At 52.0% G+C, this 14,886-nt stretch overlaps 1 protein-coding gene across 1 annotated transcript in view; it reads right to left on the bottom strand.

The window, feature by feature from the left end:
• The window catches only part of LOC139268831 (solute carrier family 2, facilitated glucose transporter member 11-like), a 56,368-nt gene that overhangs the window by 30,782 nt on the left and 10,700 nt on the right, over positions 1–14,886 (bottom strand). The window contains exons 4-5 of the mRNA XM_070887574.1: positions 13,571–13,700; positions 12,380–12,528 (exon numbers count right to left, since the gene is read on the bottom strand). Of these exons, the coding sequence (XP_070743675.1) occupies positions 12,380–12,528; positions 13,571–13,700 (279 nt within the window). The remainder of the gene's footprint in view (positions 1–12,379; positions 12,529–13,570; positions 13,701–14,886) is intronic.

The raw sequence follows: 14,886 nt of genomic DNA, 5'->3' as shown, positions 1-14,886 counted from the left end.
GCGATGTGAAATGGGTCCAAGCGATGTGGAATGGGTCCTAGTGATGTGGAATGGGCCCTAGCGATGTGAAATGGGTCCGAGCGATGTGGAATGGGTCCTAGTGATGTGAAATGGGTCCGAGCGATGTGGAATGGGCCCTAGCGATGTGAAATGGGTCCGAGCGATGTGGAATGGGCCCGGGCGATGTGAAATGGGTCCGAGCGATGTGGAATGGGCCCGGGCGATGTGAAATGGGTCCGAGCGATGTGAAATGGGTCCTAGTGATGTGAAATGGGTCCTAGCGATGTGAAATGGGTCCTAGTGATGTGGAATGGGCCCTAGCGATGTGAAATGGGTCCGAGCGATGTGGAATGGGTCCTAGTGATGTGGAATGGGCCCTAGCGATGTGAAATGGGTCCGAGCGATGTGGAATGGGTCCTAGTGATGTGGAATGGGCCCTAGCGATGTGAAATGGGTCCGAGCGATGTGGAATGGGTCCTAGCGATGTGGAATGGGTCCTAGTGATGTGGAATGGGCCCTAGCGATGTGGAATGGGTCCTAGCGATGTGAAATGGGTCCGAGCGATGTGGAATGGGCCCTAGCGATGTGAAATGGGTCTGAGCGATGTGAAACGGGCCCCAGCGATGTGAAATGGGCCCTAGTGATGTGGAATGGGTCCTCGTGATGTGAAATGGTTCCTAGCGATGTGAAATGGGTCCTAGTGATGTGAAATGGGTCCGAGCAATGTGAAATGGGTCCTAGTGATGTGAAATGGTTCCTAGCGATGTGAAATGGGTCCGAGCGATGTGAAATGGGTCCTAGTGATGTGAAATGGGTCCTAGCGATGTGAAATGGGTCCTAGTGATGTGGAATGGGCCCTAGCGATGTGAAATGGGTCCGAGCGATGTGGAATGGGTCCTAGTGATGTGGAATGGGCCCTAGCGATGTGAAATGGGTCCGAGCGATGTGGAATGGGTCCTAGTGATGTGGAATGGGCCCTAGCGATGTGAAATGGGTCCGAGCGATGTGGAATGGGTCCTAGCGATGTGGAATGGGTCCTAGTGATGTGGAATGGGCCCTAGCGATGTGGAATGGGTCCTAGCGATGTGAAATGGGTCCGAGCGATGTGAAATGGTTCCTAGCGATGTGAAATGGGTCCTAGTGATGTGAAATGGGTCCGAGCAATGTGAAATGGGTCCTAGTGATGTGAAATGGTTCCTAGCGATGTGAAATGGGTCCTAGTGATGTGAAATGGGTCCGAGCAATGTGAAATGGGTCCGAGCGATGTGAAACGGGCCTTAGCGATGTGAAAGGAGCCCTAGCGATGTGAAACGGGCCCTAGCGATGTGAAATGGGTCCTAGTGATGTGAAATGGTTCCTAGCGATGTGAAATGGGTCCTAGCGATGCGAAACGGGCTCTAGCAATGTAAAATGGGTCCTAGCGATGTGAAATGGTTCCTAGCAATGTGAAATGGGTCCGAGTGATGTGAAATGGCTCCTAGAGAGGTGAAATGGGTCCTAGCGATGTGAAATGGGTCCTAGTGATGTGAAATGGTTCCTAGCGATGTGAAATGGGTCCTAGCGATGCGAAACGGGCTCTAGCAATGTGAAATGGGTCCTAGCGATGTGAAATGGTTCCTAGCGATGTGAAATGGGTCCGAGTGATGTGAAATGGCTCCTAGCGATGTGAAATGGGTCCTAGCGATGTGAAATGGGTCCTAGCGATGTGAAATGGTTCCTAGCGATGTGAAATGGGCCCTAGCGATGTGAAATGGGTCCTAGCGATGCGAAACGGGCCCTAGTGATGTGGAATGGGCCCAGCGATGTGAAATGGGTCCTAGCGATGTGAAACGGGCCCTAGCGATGTGGAATGGGTCCTAGCGATGTGAAATGGGAAAACTGGCCCTAGCGATGTGAAATGGGTTCTAGAAATGGGTCCTAGCGATGTGGAATGGGCCCTGGCGATGTGAAATGGGTCCTAGCGATGTGAAATGGGTCCGAGCGATGTGAAATGGGTCCGAGCGATGCGAAACGGGTCCTAGCGATGTGAAATGGGCCCTAGCGATGTGGAATGGGCCCTAGCGATGTGAAATGGGTCCTAGTGATGTGAAATGGGTCCTAGCGATGTGAAATGGGTCCTAGCGATGTGGAATGGGTCCTAGTGATGTGAAATGGGTCCTAGCGATGTGAAATGGGTCCTAGCGATGTGAAATGGGTCCTAGTGATGTGAAATGGGTCCTAGCGATGTGAAACTGGCCCTAGCGATGTGAAATGGGGAAACTGGCCCTAGCGATGTGAAATGGGTCCTAGAAATGGGTCCTAGCGATGTGAAATGGGCCCTAGCGATGTGAAATGGGTCCTAGCGATGTGAAAGGAGCCCTAACGATGTGAAATGGGTCCTAGCGATGTGAAAGTGCCCTAGCGATGTGAAACGAATCCTAGCGATGTGCAATGGGTCCTAGCGATGTGAAATGGGCCCTAGAGATGCGAAACGGGTCCTAGCGATGTGAAATGGGTCCTAGCGATGTGAAATGGGCCCTAGAGATGCGAAACGGGCCCTAGCAATGTGAAATGGGCCCTAGCGATGTGCAATGGGTCCTAGAGATGCGAAATGGGCCCTAGCGATGTGCAATGGGTCCTAGAGATGCGAAACGGGCCCAACGATGTGAAACGGGCCCTAGCGATGTGAAACGGGCCCTAGTGATGTGCAATGGGCCCTAGTGATGTGAAATTGGTCCTAGCGATGTGAAATGGGCCCTAGCGATGTGCAATGGGTCCTAGAGATGCGAAACGAGCCCTAGCGATGTGAAATGGGCCCTAGTGATGTGAAATTGGTCCTAGCGATGTGAAATGGGCCCAGCGTTGTGAAATGGGCCCTAGTGATGTGAAATGGGTCCTAGTTATGTGAAATGGGCCCTAGTGATGTGAAATGGGTCCTAGTTATGCGAAACGGGCCCTAGCGATGTGAAATGGGTCCTAGAGATGCGAAACGGGCCCTAGCGATGTGAAATGGGCCCTAGCGATGTGAAATAAGCCCTAGCGTTGTGAAATGGGCCCTAGCGATGTGAAATGGGTCCTAGTTATGTGAAGTGGGCCCTAGCGATGTGAAATGGGCCCTAGCAATGTGAAATGGGCCCTAGCGATGTGAAATGGGTCCTAGTTATGTGAAATGGGCCCTAGCGATGTGAAATGAGTCCTAGCGATGTGAAACGGGTCCTAGCGATGTGGAATGGGGAAACTGGCCCTAGCGATGTGAAATGGGTCATGGAAATGGGTCCTAGCGATGTGAAATGGGCCCTAGCGATGTGAAATGGGTCCTAGCAATGTGAAAGGAGCCCTAGCAATGTGAAACGTGCCTTAGCGATGTGAAAGGAGCCCTAGCGATGTGAAACGGGCCCTAGCGATGTGAAACGGGCCCTAGCGATGTGAAAGGAGCCCTAGCGATGTGAAATGGGTCCTAGTGATGTGAAATGGGTCCTAGTGATGTGAAATGGGTCCGAGCGATGTGAAATGGTTCCAAGCGATGCGAAACGGGTCCTAGCGATGCGATGTGAAATGGGCCCTAGCGATGTGAAATGGGTCCTAGTGATGTGAAATGGGTCCTAGCGATGTGAAACTGGCCCTAGCGATGTGAAATGGGGAAACTGGCCCGAGCGATGTGAAATGGGTCATGGAAATGGGTCCTAGCGATGTGAAATGGGCCCTAGCGATGTGAAATGGGTCCTAGCGATGTGAAAGGAGCCCTAGCCATGTGAAACGTGCCTTAGCGATGTGAAAGGAGCCCTAGCGATGTGAAACGGGCCCTAGCGATGTGAAACGGGCCCTAGCGATGTGAAAGGAGCCCTAGCGATGTGAAATGGTCCCTAGCGATGTGAAATGGGTCCTAGTGATGTGAAATGGGCCCTAGCGATGTGAAATGGGTCCTAGCGATGTGAAAGGAGCCCTAGCGATGTGAAATGGGTCCTAGCGATGTGAAAGGAGCCCTAGTGATGTGAAATGGGTCCTAGCGATGTGAAATGGGTCCTAGCGATGTGAAAGGAGCCCTAGCGATGTGAAACGAGTCCTAGCGATGTGAAAGGAGCCCTAGCGATGTGAAACGGGCCTTAGCGATGTGAAAGGAGCCCTAGCGATGTGAAACGGGCCCTAGCGATGTGAAACGGGCCCTAGCGATGTGAAAGGAGCCCTAGCGATGTGAAATGGGCCCTAGCGATGTGAAATGGGTCCGAGCGATGTGGAATGGGTCCTAGTGATGTGGAATGGGCCCTAGCGATGTGAAATGGGTCCGAGCGATGTGGAATGGGTCCTAGTGATGTGGAATGGGTCCTAGTGATGTGGAATGGGCCCTAGCGATGTGGAATGGGTCCTAGCGATGTGAAATGGGTCCGAGCGATGTGGAATGGGCCCTAGCGATGTGAAATGGGTCCTAGTGATGTGAAATGGGTCCTAGCAATGTGAAACTGGCCCTAGCGATGTGAAATGGGAAAACTGGCCCTAGCGATGTGAAATGGGTCCTAGAAATGGGTCCTAGCGATGTGAAATGGGCCCTAGCGATGTGAAATGGGTCCTAGCGATGTGAAAGGAGCCCTAGCGATGTGAAATGAGCCCTAGCGATGTGAAACGGGCCTTAGCGATGTGAAACGGGCCCTAGCGATGTGGAATGGGTCCTAGCGATGTGAAATGGGTCCTAGCGATGTGAAAGGAGCCCTAGCGATGTGAAACGGGTCCTAGCGATGTGAAAGGAGCCCTAGCGATGTGAAACGGGCCCTAGCGATGTGAAACAGGTCCTAGCGATGTGAAATGGTTCCTAGCGATGTGAAATGAGTCCTAGCGATGTGAAACGGGTCCTACCGATGTGAAATGGGCCCTAGCGATGTGAAATGGGTCCTAGTGATGTGAAATGGGTCCTAGCGATGTGAAATGGGTCCTAGCGATGCGAAACGGGTCCTAGTGATGTGAAATGGGTCCGAGCGATGTGAAATGGGTCCAAGCGATGCGAAACGGGTCCTAGCGATGCGATGTGAAATGGGCCCTAGCGATGTGAAATGGGTCCTAGTGATGTGAAATGGGTTCTAGCGATGTGAAACTGGCCCTAGCGATGTGAAATGGGGAAACTGGCCCTAGCGATGTGAAATGGGTCATGGAAATGGGTCCTAGCGATGTGAAATGGGCCCTAGCGATGTGAAATGGGTCCTAGCGATGTGAAAGGAGCCCTAGCAATGTGAAACGTGCCTTAGCGATGTGAAAGGAGCCCTAGCGATGTGAAATGGTCCCTAGCGATGTGAAACGGGCCCTAGCGATGTGAAAGGAGCCCTAGTGATGTGAAATGGGTCCTAGCGATGTGAAACGGGCCCTAGCGATGTGAAACGGGCCCTAGCGATGTGAAAGGAGCCCTAGCGATGTGAAATGGTCCCTAGCGATGTGAAATGGGCCCTAGTGATGTGAAATGGGCCCTAGCGATGTGAAATGGGTCCTAGCGATGTGAAAGGAGCCCTAGCGATGTGAAATGGGTCCTAGCGATGTGAAAGGAGCCCTAGTGATGTGAAATGGGTCCTAGCGATGTGAAATGGGTCCTAGCGATGTGAAAGGAGCCCTAGCGATGTGAAACGAGTCCTAGCGATGTGAAAGGAGCCCTAGCGATGTGAAATGGTCCCTAGCGATGTGAAATGGGTCCTAGTGATGTGAAATGGGCCCTAGCGATGTGAAATGGGTCCTAGCAATGTGAAAGGAGCCCTAGCGATGTGAAATGGGTCCTAGCGATGTGAAAGGAGCCCTAGTGATGTGAAATGGGTCCTAGCGATGTGAAATGGGTCCTAGCAATGTGAAACTGGCCCTAGCGATGTGAAATGGGAAAACTGGCCCTAGCGATGTGAAATGGGTCCTAGAAATGGGTCCTAGCGATGTGAAATGGGCCCTAGCGATGTGAAATGGGTCCTAGCGATGTGAAAGGAGCCCTAGCGATGTGAAATGAGCCCTAGCGATGTGAAACGGGCCTTAGCGATGTGAAACGGGCCCTAGCGATGTGGAATGGGTCCTAGCGACGTGAAATGGGTCCTAGCGATGTGAAAGGAGCCCTAGCGATGTGAAACGGGTCCTAGCGATGTGAAAGGAGCCCTAGCGATGTGAAACGGGCCCTAGCGATGTGAAACGGGTCCTAGCGATGTGAAATGGTTCCTAGCAATGTGAAATGAGTCCTAGCGATGTGAAACGGGTCCTAGCGATGTGGAATGGGGAAACTGGCCCTAGCGATGTGAAATGGGTCATGGAAATGGGTCCTAGCGATGTGAAATGGGCCCTAGCGATGTGAAATGGGTCCTAGCAATGTGAAAGGAGCCCTAGCAATGTGAAACGTGCCTTAGCGATGTGAAAGGAGCCCTAGCGATGTGAAATGGGCCCTAGCGATGTGAAATGGGTCCTAGTGATGTGAAATGGGCCCTAGCGATGTGAAATGGGTCCTAGCAATGTGAAAGGAGCCCTAGCGATGTGAAATGGGTCCTAGCGATGTGAAAGGAGCCCTAGTGATGTGAAATGGGTCCTAGCGATGTGAAATGGGTCCTAGCGATGTGAAACTGGCCCTAGCGATGTGAAATGGGAAAACTGGCCCTAGCGATGTGAAATGGGTCCTAGAAATGGGTCCTAGCGATGTGAAATGGGCCCTAGCGATGTGAAATGGGTCCTAGCGATGTGAAAGGAGCCCTAGCGATGTGAAATGAGCCCTAGCGATGTGAAACGGGCCTTAGCGATGTGAAACGGGCCCTAGCGATGTGGAATGGGTCCTAGCAATGTGAAACTGGCCCTAGCGATGTGAAATGGGAAAACTGGCCCTAGCGATGTGAAATGGGTCCTAGAAATGGGTCCTAGCGATGTGAAATGGGCCCTAGCGATGTGAAATGGGTCCTAGCGATGTGAAAGGAGCCCTAGCGATGTGAAATGAGCCCTAGCGATGTGAAACGGGCCTTAGCGATGTGAAACGGGCCCTAGCGATGTGGAATGGGTCCTAGCGACGTGAAATGGGTCCTAGCGATGTGAAAGGAGCCCTAGCGATGTGAAACGGGTCCTAGCGATGTGAAAGGAGCCCTAGCGATGTGAAACGGGTCCTAGCGATGTGAAATGGTTCCTAGCGATGTGAAACGGGTCCTAGCGATGTGGAATGGGGAAACTGGCCCTAGCGATGTGAAATGGGTCATGGAAATGGGTCCTAGCGATGTGAAATGGGCCCTAGCGATGTGAAATGGGTCCTAGCAATGTGAAAGGAGCCCTAGCGATGTGAAACGGGCCTTAGCGATGTGAAACGGGCCCTAGCGATGTGGAATGGGTCCTAGCGATGTGAAATGGGTCCTAGTGATGTGAAATGGGTCCTAGTGATGTGAAATGGATCCGAGCGATGTGAAATGGGTCCAAGCGATGCGAAACGGGTCCTAGCGATGCGATGTGAAATGGGCCCTAGCGATGTGAAATGGGTCCTAGTGATGTGAAATGGGTCCTAGCGATGTGAAACTGGCCCTAGCGATGTGAAATGGGGAAACTGGCCCGAGCGATGTGAAATGGGTCATGGAAATGGGTCCTAGCGATGTGAAATGGGCCCTAGCGATGTGAAATGGGTCCTAGCGATGTGAAAGGAGCCCTAGCCATGTGAAACGTGCCTTAGCGATGTGAAAGGAGCCCTAGCGATGTGAAACGGGCCCTAGCGATGTGAAACGGGCCCTAGCGATGTGAAAGGAGCCCTAGCGATGTGAAATGGTCCCTAGCGATGTGAAATGGGTCCTAGTGATGTGAAATGGGCCCGAGCGATGTGAAATGGGTCCTAGCGATGTGAAAGGAGCCCTAGCGATGTGAAAGGAGCCCTAGCGATGTGAAATGAGCCCTAGCGATGTGAAACGGGCCTTAGCGATGTGAAACGGGCCCTAGCGATGTGGAATGGGTCCTAGCGACGTGAAATGGGTCCTAGCGATGTGAAAGGAGCCCTAGCGATGTGAAACGGGTCCTAGCGATGTGAAAGGAGCCCTAGCGATGTGAAACGGGCCCTAGCGATGTGAAACGGGTCCTAGCGATGTGAAATGGTTCCTAGCAATGTGAAATGAGTCCTAGCGATGTGAAACGGGTCCTAGCGATGTGGAATGGGGAAACTGGCCCTAGCGATGTGAAATGGGTCATGGAAATGGGTCCTAGCGATGTGAAATGGGCCCTAGCGATGTGAAATGGGTCCTAGCAATGTGAAAGGAGCCCTAGCAATGTGAAACGTGCCTTAGCGATGTGAAAGGAGCCCTAGCGATGTGAAACGGGCCCTAGCGATGTGAAACGGGCCCTAGCGATGTGAAAGGAGCCCTAGCGATGTGAAATGGGTCCTAGTGATGTGAAATGGGTCCTAGTGATGTGAAATGGGTCCGAGCGATGTGAAATGGGTCCAAGCGATGCGAAACGGGTCCTAGCGATGCGATGTGAAATGGGCCCTAGCGATGTGAAATGGGTCCTAGTGATGTGAAATGGGTCCTAGCGATGTGAAACTGGCCCTAGCGATGTGAAATGGGGAAACTGGCCCGAGCGATGTGAAATGGGTCATGGAAATGGGTCCTAGCGATGTGAAATGGGCCCTAGCGATGTGAAATGGGTCCTAGCGATGTGAAAGGAGCCCTAGCCATGTGAAACGTGCCTTAGCGATGTGAAAGGAGCCCTAGCGATGTGAAACGGGCCCTAGCGATGTGAAACGGGCCCTAGCGATGTGAAAGGAGCCCTAGCGATGTGAAATGGTCCCTAGCGATGTGAAATGGGTCCTAGTGATGTGAAATGGGCCCTAGCGATGTGAAATGGGTCCTAGCGATGTGAAAGGAGCCCTAGTGATGTGAAATGGGTCCTAGCGATGTGAAATGAGTCCTAGCGATGTGAAAGGAGCCCTAGCGATGTGAAACGAGTCCTAGCGATGTGAAAGGAGCCCTAGCGATGTGAAACGGGCCTTAGCGATGTGAAAGGAGCCCTAGCGATGTGAAACGGGCCCTAGCGATGTGAAACGGGCCCTAGCGATGTGAAAGGAGCCCTAGCGATGTGAAATGGGCCCTAGCGATGTGAAATGGGTCCGAGCGATGTGGAATGGGTCCTAGTGATGTGGAATGGGCCCTAGCGATGTGAAATGGGTCCAAGCGATGTGGAATGGGTCCTAGTGATGTGGAATGGGCCCTAGCGATGTGAAATGGGTCCGAGCGATGTGGAATGGGTCCTAGTGATGTGAAATGGGTCCGAGCGATGTGGAATGGGCCCTAGCGATGTGAAATGGGTCCGAGCGATGTGGAATGGGCCCGGGCGATGTGAAATGGGTCCGAGCGATGTGGAATGGGCCCGGGCGATGTGAAATGGGTCCGAGCGATGTGAAATGGGTCCTAGTGATGTGAAATGGGTCCTAGCGATGTGAAATGGGTCCTAGTGATGTGGAATGGGCCCTAGCGATGTGAAATGGGTCCGAGCGATGTGGAATGGGTCCTAGTGATGTGGAATGGGCCCTAGCGATGTGAAATGGGTCCGAGCGATGTGGAATGGGTCCTAGTGATGTGGAATGGGCCCTAGCGATGTGAAATGGGTCCGAGCGATGTGGAATGGGTCCTAGCGATGTGGAATGGGTCCTAGTGATGTGGAATGGGCCCTAGCGATGTGGAATGGGTCCTAGCGATGTGAAATGGGTCCGAGCGATGTGGAATGGGCCCTAGCGATGTGAAATGGGTCTGAGCGATGTGAAACGGGCCCCAGCGATGTGAAATGGGCCCTAGTGATGTGGAATGGGTCCTCGTGATGTGAAATGGTTCCTAGCGATGTGAAATGGGTCCTAGTGATGTGAAATGGGTCCGAGCAATGTGAAATGGGTCCTAGTGATGTGAAATGGTTCCTAGCGATGTGAAATGGGTCCGAGCGATGTGAAATGGGTCCTAGTGATGTGAAATGGGTCCTAGCGATGTGAAATGGGTCCTAGTGATGTGGAATGGGCCCTAGCGATGTGAAATGGGTCCGAGCGATGTGGAATGGGTCCTAGTGATGTGGAATGGGCCCTAGCGATGTGAAATGGGTCCGAGCGATGTGGAATGGGTCCTAGTGATGTGGAATGGGCCCTAGCGATGTGAAATGGGTCCGAGCGATGTGGAATGGGTCCTAGCGATGTGGAATGGGTCCTAGTGATGTGGAATGGGCCCTAGCGATGTGGAATGGGTCCTAGCGATGTGAAATGGGTCCGAGCGATGTGAAATGGTTCCTAGCGATGTGAAATGGGTCCTAGTGATGTGAAATGGGTCCGAGCAATGTGAAATGGGTCCTAGTGATGTGAAATGGTTCCTAGCGATGTGAAATGGGTCCTAGTGATGTGAAATGGGTCCGAGCAATGTGAAATGGGTCCGAGCGATGTGAAACGGGCCTTAGCGATGTGAAAGGAGCCCTAGCGATGTGAAACGGGCCCTAGCGATGTGAAATGGGTCCTAGTGATGTGAAATGGTTCCTAGCGATGTGAAATGGGTCCTAGCGATGCGAAACGGGCTCTAGCAATGTAAAATGGGTCCTAGCGATGTGAAATGGTTCCTAGCAATGTGAAATGGGTCCGAGTGATGTGAAATGGCTCCTAGAGAGGTGAAATGGGTCCTAGCGATGTGAAATGGGTCCTAGTGATGTGAAATGGTTCCTAGCGATGTGAAATGGGTCCTAGCGATGCGAAACGGGCTCTAGCAATGTGAAATGGGTCCTAGCGATGTGAAATGGTTCCTAGCGATGTGAAATGGGTCCGAGTGATGTGAAATGGCTCCTAGCGATGTGAAATGGGTCCTAGCGATGTGAAATGGGTCCTAGCGATGTGAAATGGTTCCTAGCGATGTGAAATGGGCCCTAGCGATGTGAAATGGGTCCTAGCGATGCGAAACGGGCCCTAGTGATGTGGAATGGGCCCAGCGATGTGAAATGGGTCCTAGCGATGTGAAACGGGCCCTAGCGATGTGGAATGGGTCCTAGCGATGTGAAATGGGAAAACTGGCCCTAGCGATGTGAAATGGGTTCTAGAAATGGGTCCTAGCGATGTGGAATGGGCCCTGGCGATGTGAAATGGGTCCTAGCGATGTGAAATGGGTCCGAGCGATGTGAAATGGGTCCGAGCGATGCGAAACGGGTCCTAGCGATGTGAAATGGGCCCTAGCGATGTGGAATGGGCCCTAGCGATGTGAAATGGGTCCTAGTGATGTGAAATGGGTCCTAGCGATGTGAAATGGGTCCTAGCGATGTGGAATGGGTCCTAGTGATGTGAAATGGGTCCTAGCGATGTGAAATGGGTCCTAGCGATGTGAAATGGGTCCTAGTGATGTGAAATGGGTCCTAGCGATGTGAAACTGGCCCTAGCGATGTGAAATGGGGAAACTGGCCCTAGCGATGTGAAATGGGTCCTAGAAATGGGTCCTAGCGATGTGAAATGGGCCCTAGCGATGTGAAATGGGTCCTAGCGATGTGAAAGGAGCCCTAACGATGTGAAATGGGTCCTAGCGATGTGAAAGTGCCCTAGCGATGTGAAACGAATCCTAGCGATGTGCAATGGGTCCTAGCGATGTGAAATGGGCCCTAGAGATGCGAAACGGGTCCTAGCGATGTGAAATGGGTCCTAGCGATGTGAAATGGGCCCTAGAGATGCGAAACGGGCCCTAGCAATGTGAAATGGGCCCTAGCGATGTGCAATGGGTCCTAGAGATGCGAAATGGGCCCTAGCGATGTGCAATGGGTCCTAGAGATGCGAAACGGGCCCAACGATGTGAAACGGGCCCTAGCGATGTGAAACGGGCCCTAGTGATGTGCAATGGGCCCTAGTGATGTGAAATTGGTCCTAGCGATGTGAAATGGGCCCTAGCGATGTGCAATGGGTCCTAGAGATGCGAAACGAGCCCTAGCGATGTGAAATGGGCCCTAGTGATGTGAAATTGGTCCTAGCGATGTGAAATGGGCCCAGCGTTGTGAAATGGGCCCTAGTGATGTGAAATGGGCCCTAGAGATGCGAAACGGGCCCTAGCGATGTGAAATGGGTCCTAGAGATGCGAAACGGGCCCTAGCGATGTGAAATGGGCCCTAGCGATGTGAAATAAGCCCTAGCGTTGTGAAATGGGCCCTAGCGATGTGAAATGGGTCCTAGTTATGTGAAGTGGGCCCTAGCGATGTGAAATGGGCCCTAGCAATGTGAAATGGGCCCTAGCGATGTGAAATGGGTCCTAGTTATGTGAAATGGGCCCTAGCGATGTGAAATGGGCCCTAGCGATGTGAAATGGGCCCTAGCGATGTGAAATGGGTCCTAGTTATGTGAAATGGGTCCATGTTATGTGAAATGGGTCCTAGAGATGTGAAATGGGTTTTGAATAAATCCAGCCCATTTAAAGCACCCATCCCCCGCCCCGCTTCCACTCACCGTCCACACACAGCTCCTTATTGCCCTTGTCGATCAGCAGGTATCTGGGGCTCTCTGGGAACCAGGGCAGCAAGGCGAGCTGGATGAGGGCAGGCAGGCCACTGAAGGCCAGCAACAAAGGCCAGGCCCCCTCGGTGCCTAAAATCTCTCTGAGGAAAGACAAAGAGTGGTGTTAGAAAGCGGCACCGCAAATATTCACAGTAACACACGCGTTCACGTAGTCTATCGCAGTATCATCCAATGGGAATCGCTGACAGATGTGGCTACTGCGACAACATTTAGCCCCCTGAATTAATATTAGTAGAAAATGCCTCACACACAATACAGGTAAATGTACTTCACACGTGTAGTTTTATAGGTGTATTTATTTAACAAATATCTACCACCAGTAAGTAACTAAGGAAGTAACGATCAAAAAAATCATCGTGTCCGCGCCGGCCAACAAAGAGCCGCATGGCCCTCGGTCAGCAGGCTTAAGGTTACATATAACCTATGAACAATGAACAATGGCAGAAAGGTAAAGAGCACCCAGCCCAACCAGTCCGCCCCACACAACGGCGGCACCCCTTGCACCGAAACATTCTACACTCCACCCCAGCCGGAGTCATGTGATCTCCTGGGAGAGGCAATAAAACAAATTAAAAAACCAGGCCAATTGGGGGGAAAAAATCTGGGAAAATTCCTCTCCGACCCATCCAGGCAATCGAAACGAGTCCAGAAGATCATCCTGGACATATTCGATTCGCGGCAGTACATAACACATCCATCCTCAGTGCGGATTGTGATTTTGGGGGCATGGGGAGACTAGGGGTGGGCACGAGGAGACTGGGGTGGGGGCAGCAGAGGGGGGCTGGGGAACACGGGGGAGACTAGCGGGCATGGGAAGGCTGAGGAGGGCACGGGGAGACTGGGGAGGCACTGGGAGGTTGGGGGGTGAGACTGGGAGGGCACAGGGGAAGACTGGACAGGCATGGGAAGAGACTGAGGTGGGGGGTCACTCCAACATTACATGGTTGACTCTTAATTCCATCAGGGCCACAATGCCAGTATCATCCATTTCCCAAGAACACATTTTTTGAGAAGTTTATATAAACTGAGCCAATGACAAATGAAACCATCGGCCATCCCTTGGCGGGAAGCATGAGCGGAGTACTGGGCAAGATGTGTTTGTACAAATATTGAGTATTTTACCTGAGTCCAACCACTTGTCCTACGAATTTACCAAAGGCAACGAACATTGCACGGGTCAGAGACACGAGACCTCGCAGTTCCTTCGGCGCACTTTCTCCAAGGTACATACTGTGAACGTTGAGGCCGATACCTTCAAATTACACAACAAGAAAATCTGAGCTGATAAAAGCAAAGGTCACTTACTGCATGGCCCAGTTTTATAAATCACTCCCAAGTACAAGATATAGTTGTGTCTCATTAGTATGGGTCTCCCCTTTCTTCTTCTTCTGCATTCCTCTTTACTAATCCAAGTTCAAACTTGTAAAACAGTGATCACTAGAACACTCACCAATAACACACTCAACAGTGCACCCATCAATAACACGCCCATTGATAACACCCCCATCGATAACACCCTCATCGATAACACCCCCTTCGATAACACCCCCATCGATAACACGCCCATCGATAACACGCCCATCGATAACACGCCCATCGATAACACCCTCATCGATAACATCCCCATCGATAACACCCTCATCGATAACACCCCCATCAATACACCCCCATCAATAACACCCCCATCAATACACCCCCATCGATAACACCCCCTTCGATAACACGCCCATCGATAACACCCTCATCGATAACATCCCCATCGATAACACCCCTTTCGATAACACGCCCATCGATAACACCCCCATCGATAACACGCCCATCGATAACACCCCCATCGATAACACGCCCATCGATAACACGCCCATCGATAACACGCCCATCGATAACACCCTCATCGATAACATCCCCATCGATAACACCCTCATCGATAACACCCCCATCAATACACCCCCATCAATAACACCCCCATCAATAACACCCCCATCGATAAAACCCCATCGATAACACCCCCATCGATAACACCCTCATCGATAACATCCCCATCGATAACACCCTCATCGATAACACCCCCATCAATACACCCCCATCTATAACACGCCCATCGATAACACCCCCATCGATAACACCCCCATCGATAACACCCCCATCGATAACATGCCCATCGATAACACCCCCATCAATAACACGCCCATCAATAACACCCTCATCGATAACACCCCCATCGATAACACCCCCATCGATAACACGCCCATCGATAACACCCTCATCAATAACACCCCCATCGATAACACCCACATCGATAACACCCTCATCGATACCACCCCCATCAATACACCCCCAGCAATAAACCCCATCGATAACACCCCCATCGATAACACCCCCATCGATAACACCCCCATCAATAACACCCCCATCGATAACACCCCCATCGATAACAT

The sequence above is a fragment of the Pristiophorus japonicus genome, chromosome 8 (assembly GCF_044704955.1).
Source record: "Pristiophorus japonicus isolate sPriJap1 chromosome 8, sPriJap1.hap1, whole genome shotgun sequence".
Lineage (NCBI taxonomy): Eukaryota > Metazoa > Chordata > Chondrichthyes > Pristiophoridae > Pristiophorus > Pristiophorus japonicus.
Note: the sequence above shows the minus strand (reverse complement) of the source record. Positions and strands in the feature narration are given on the sequence as shown.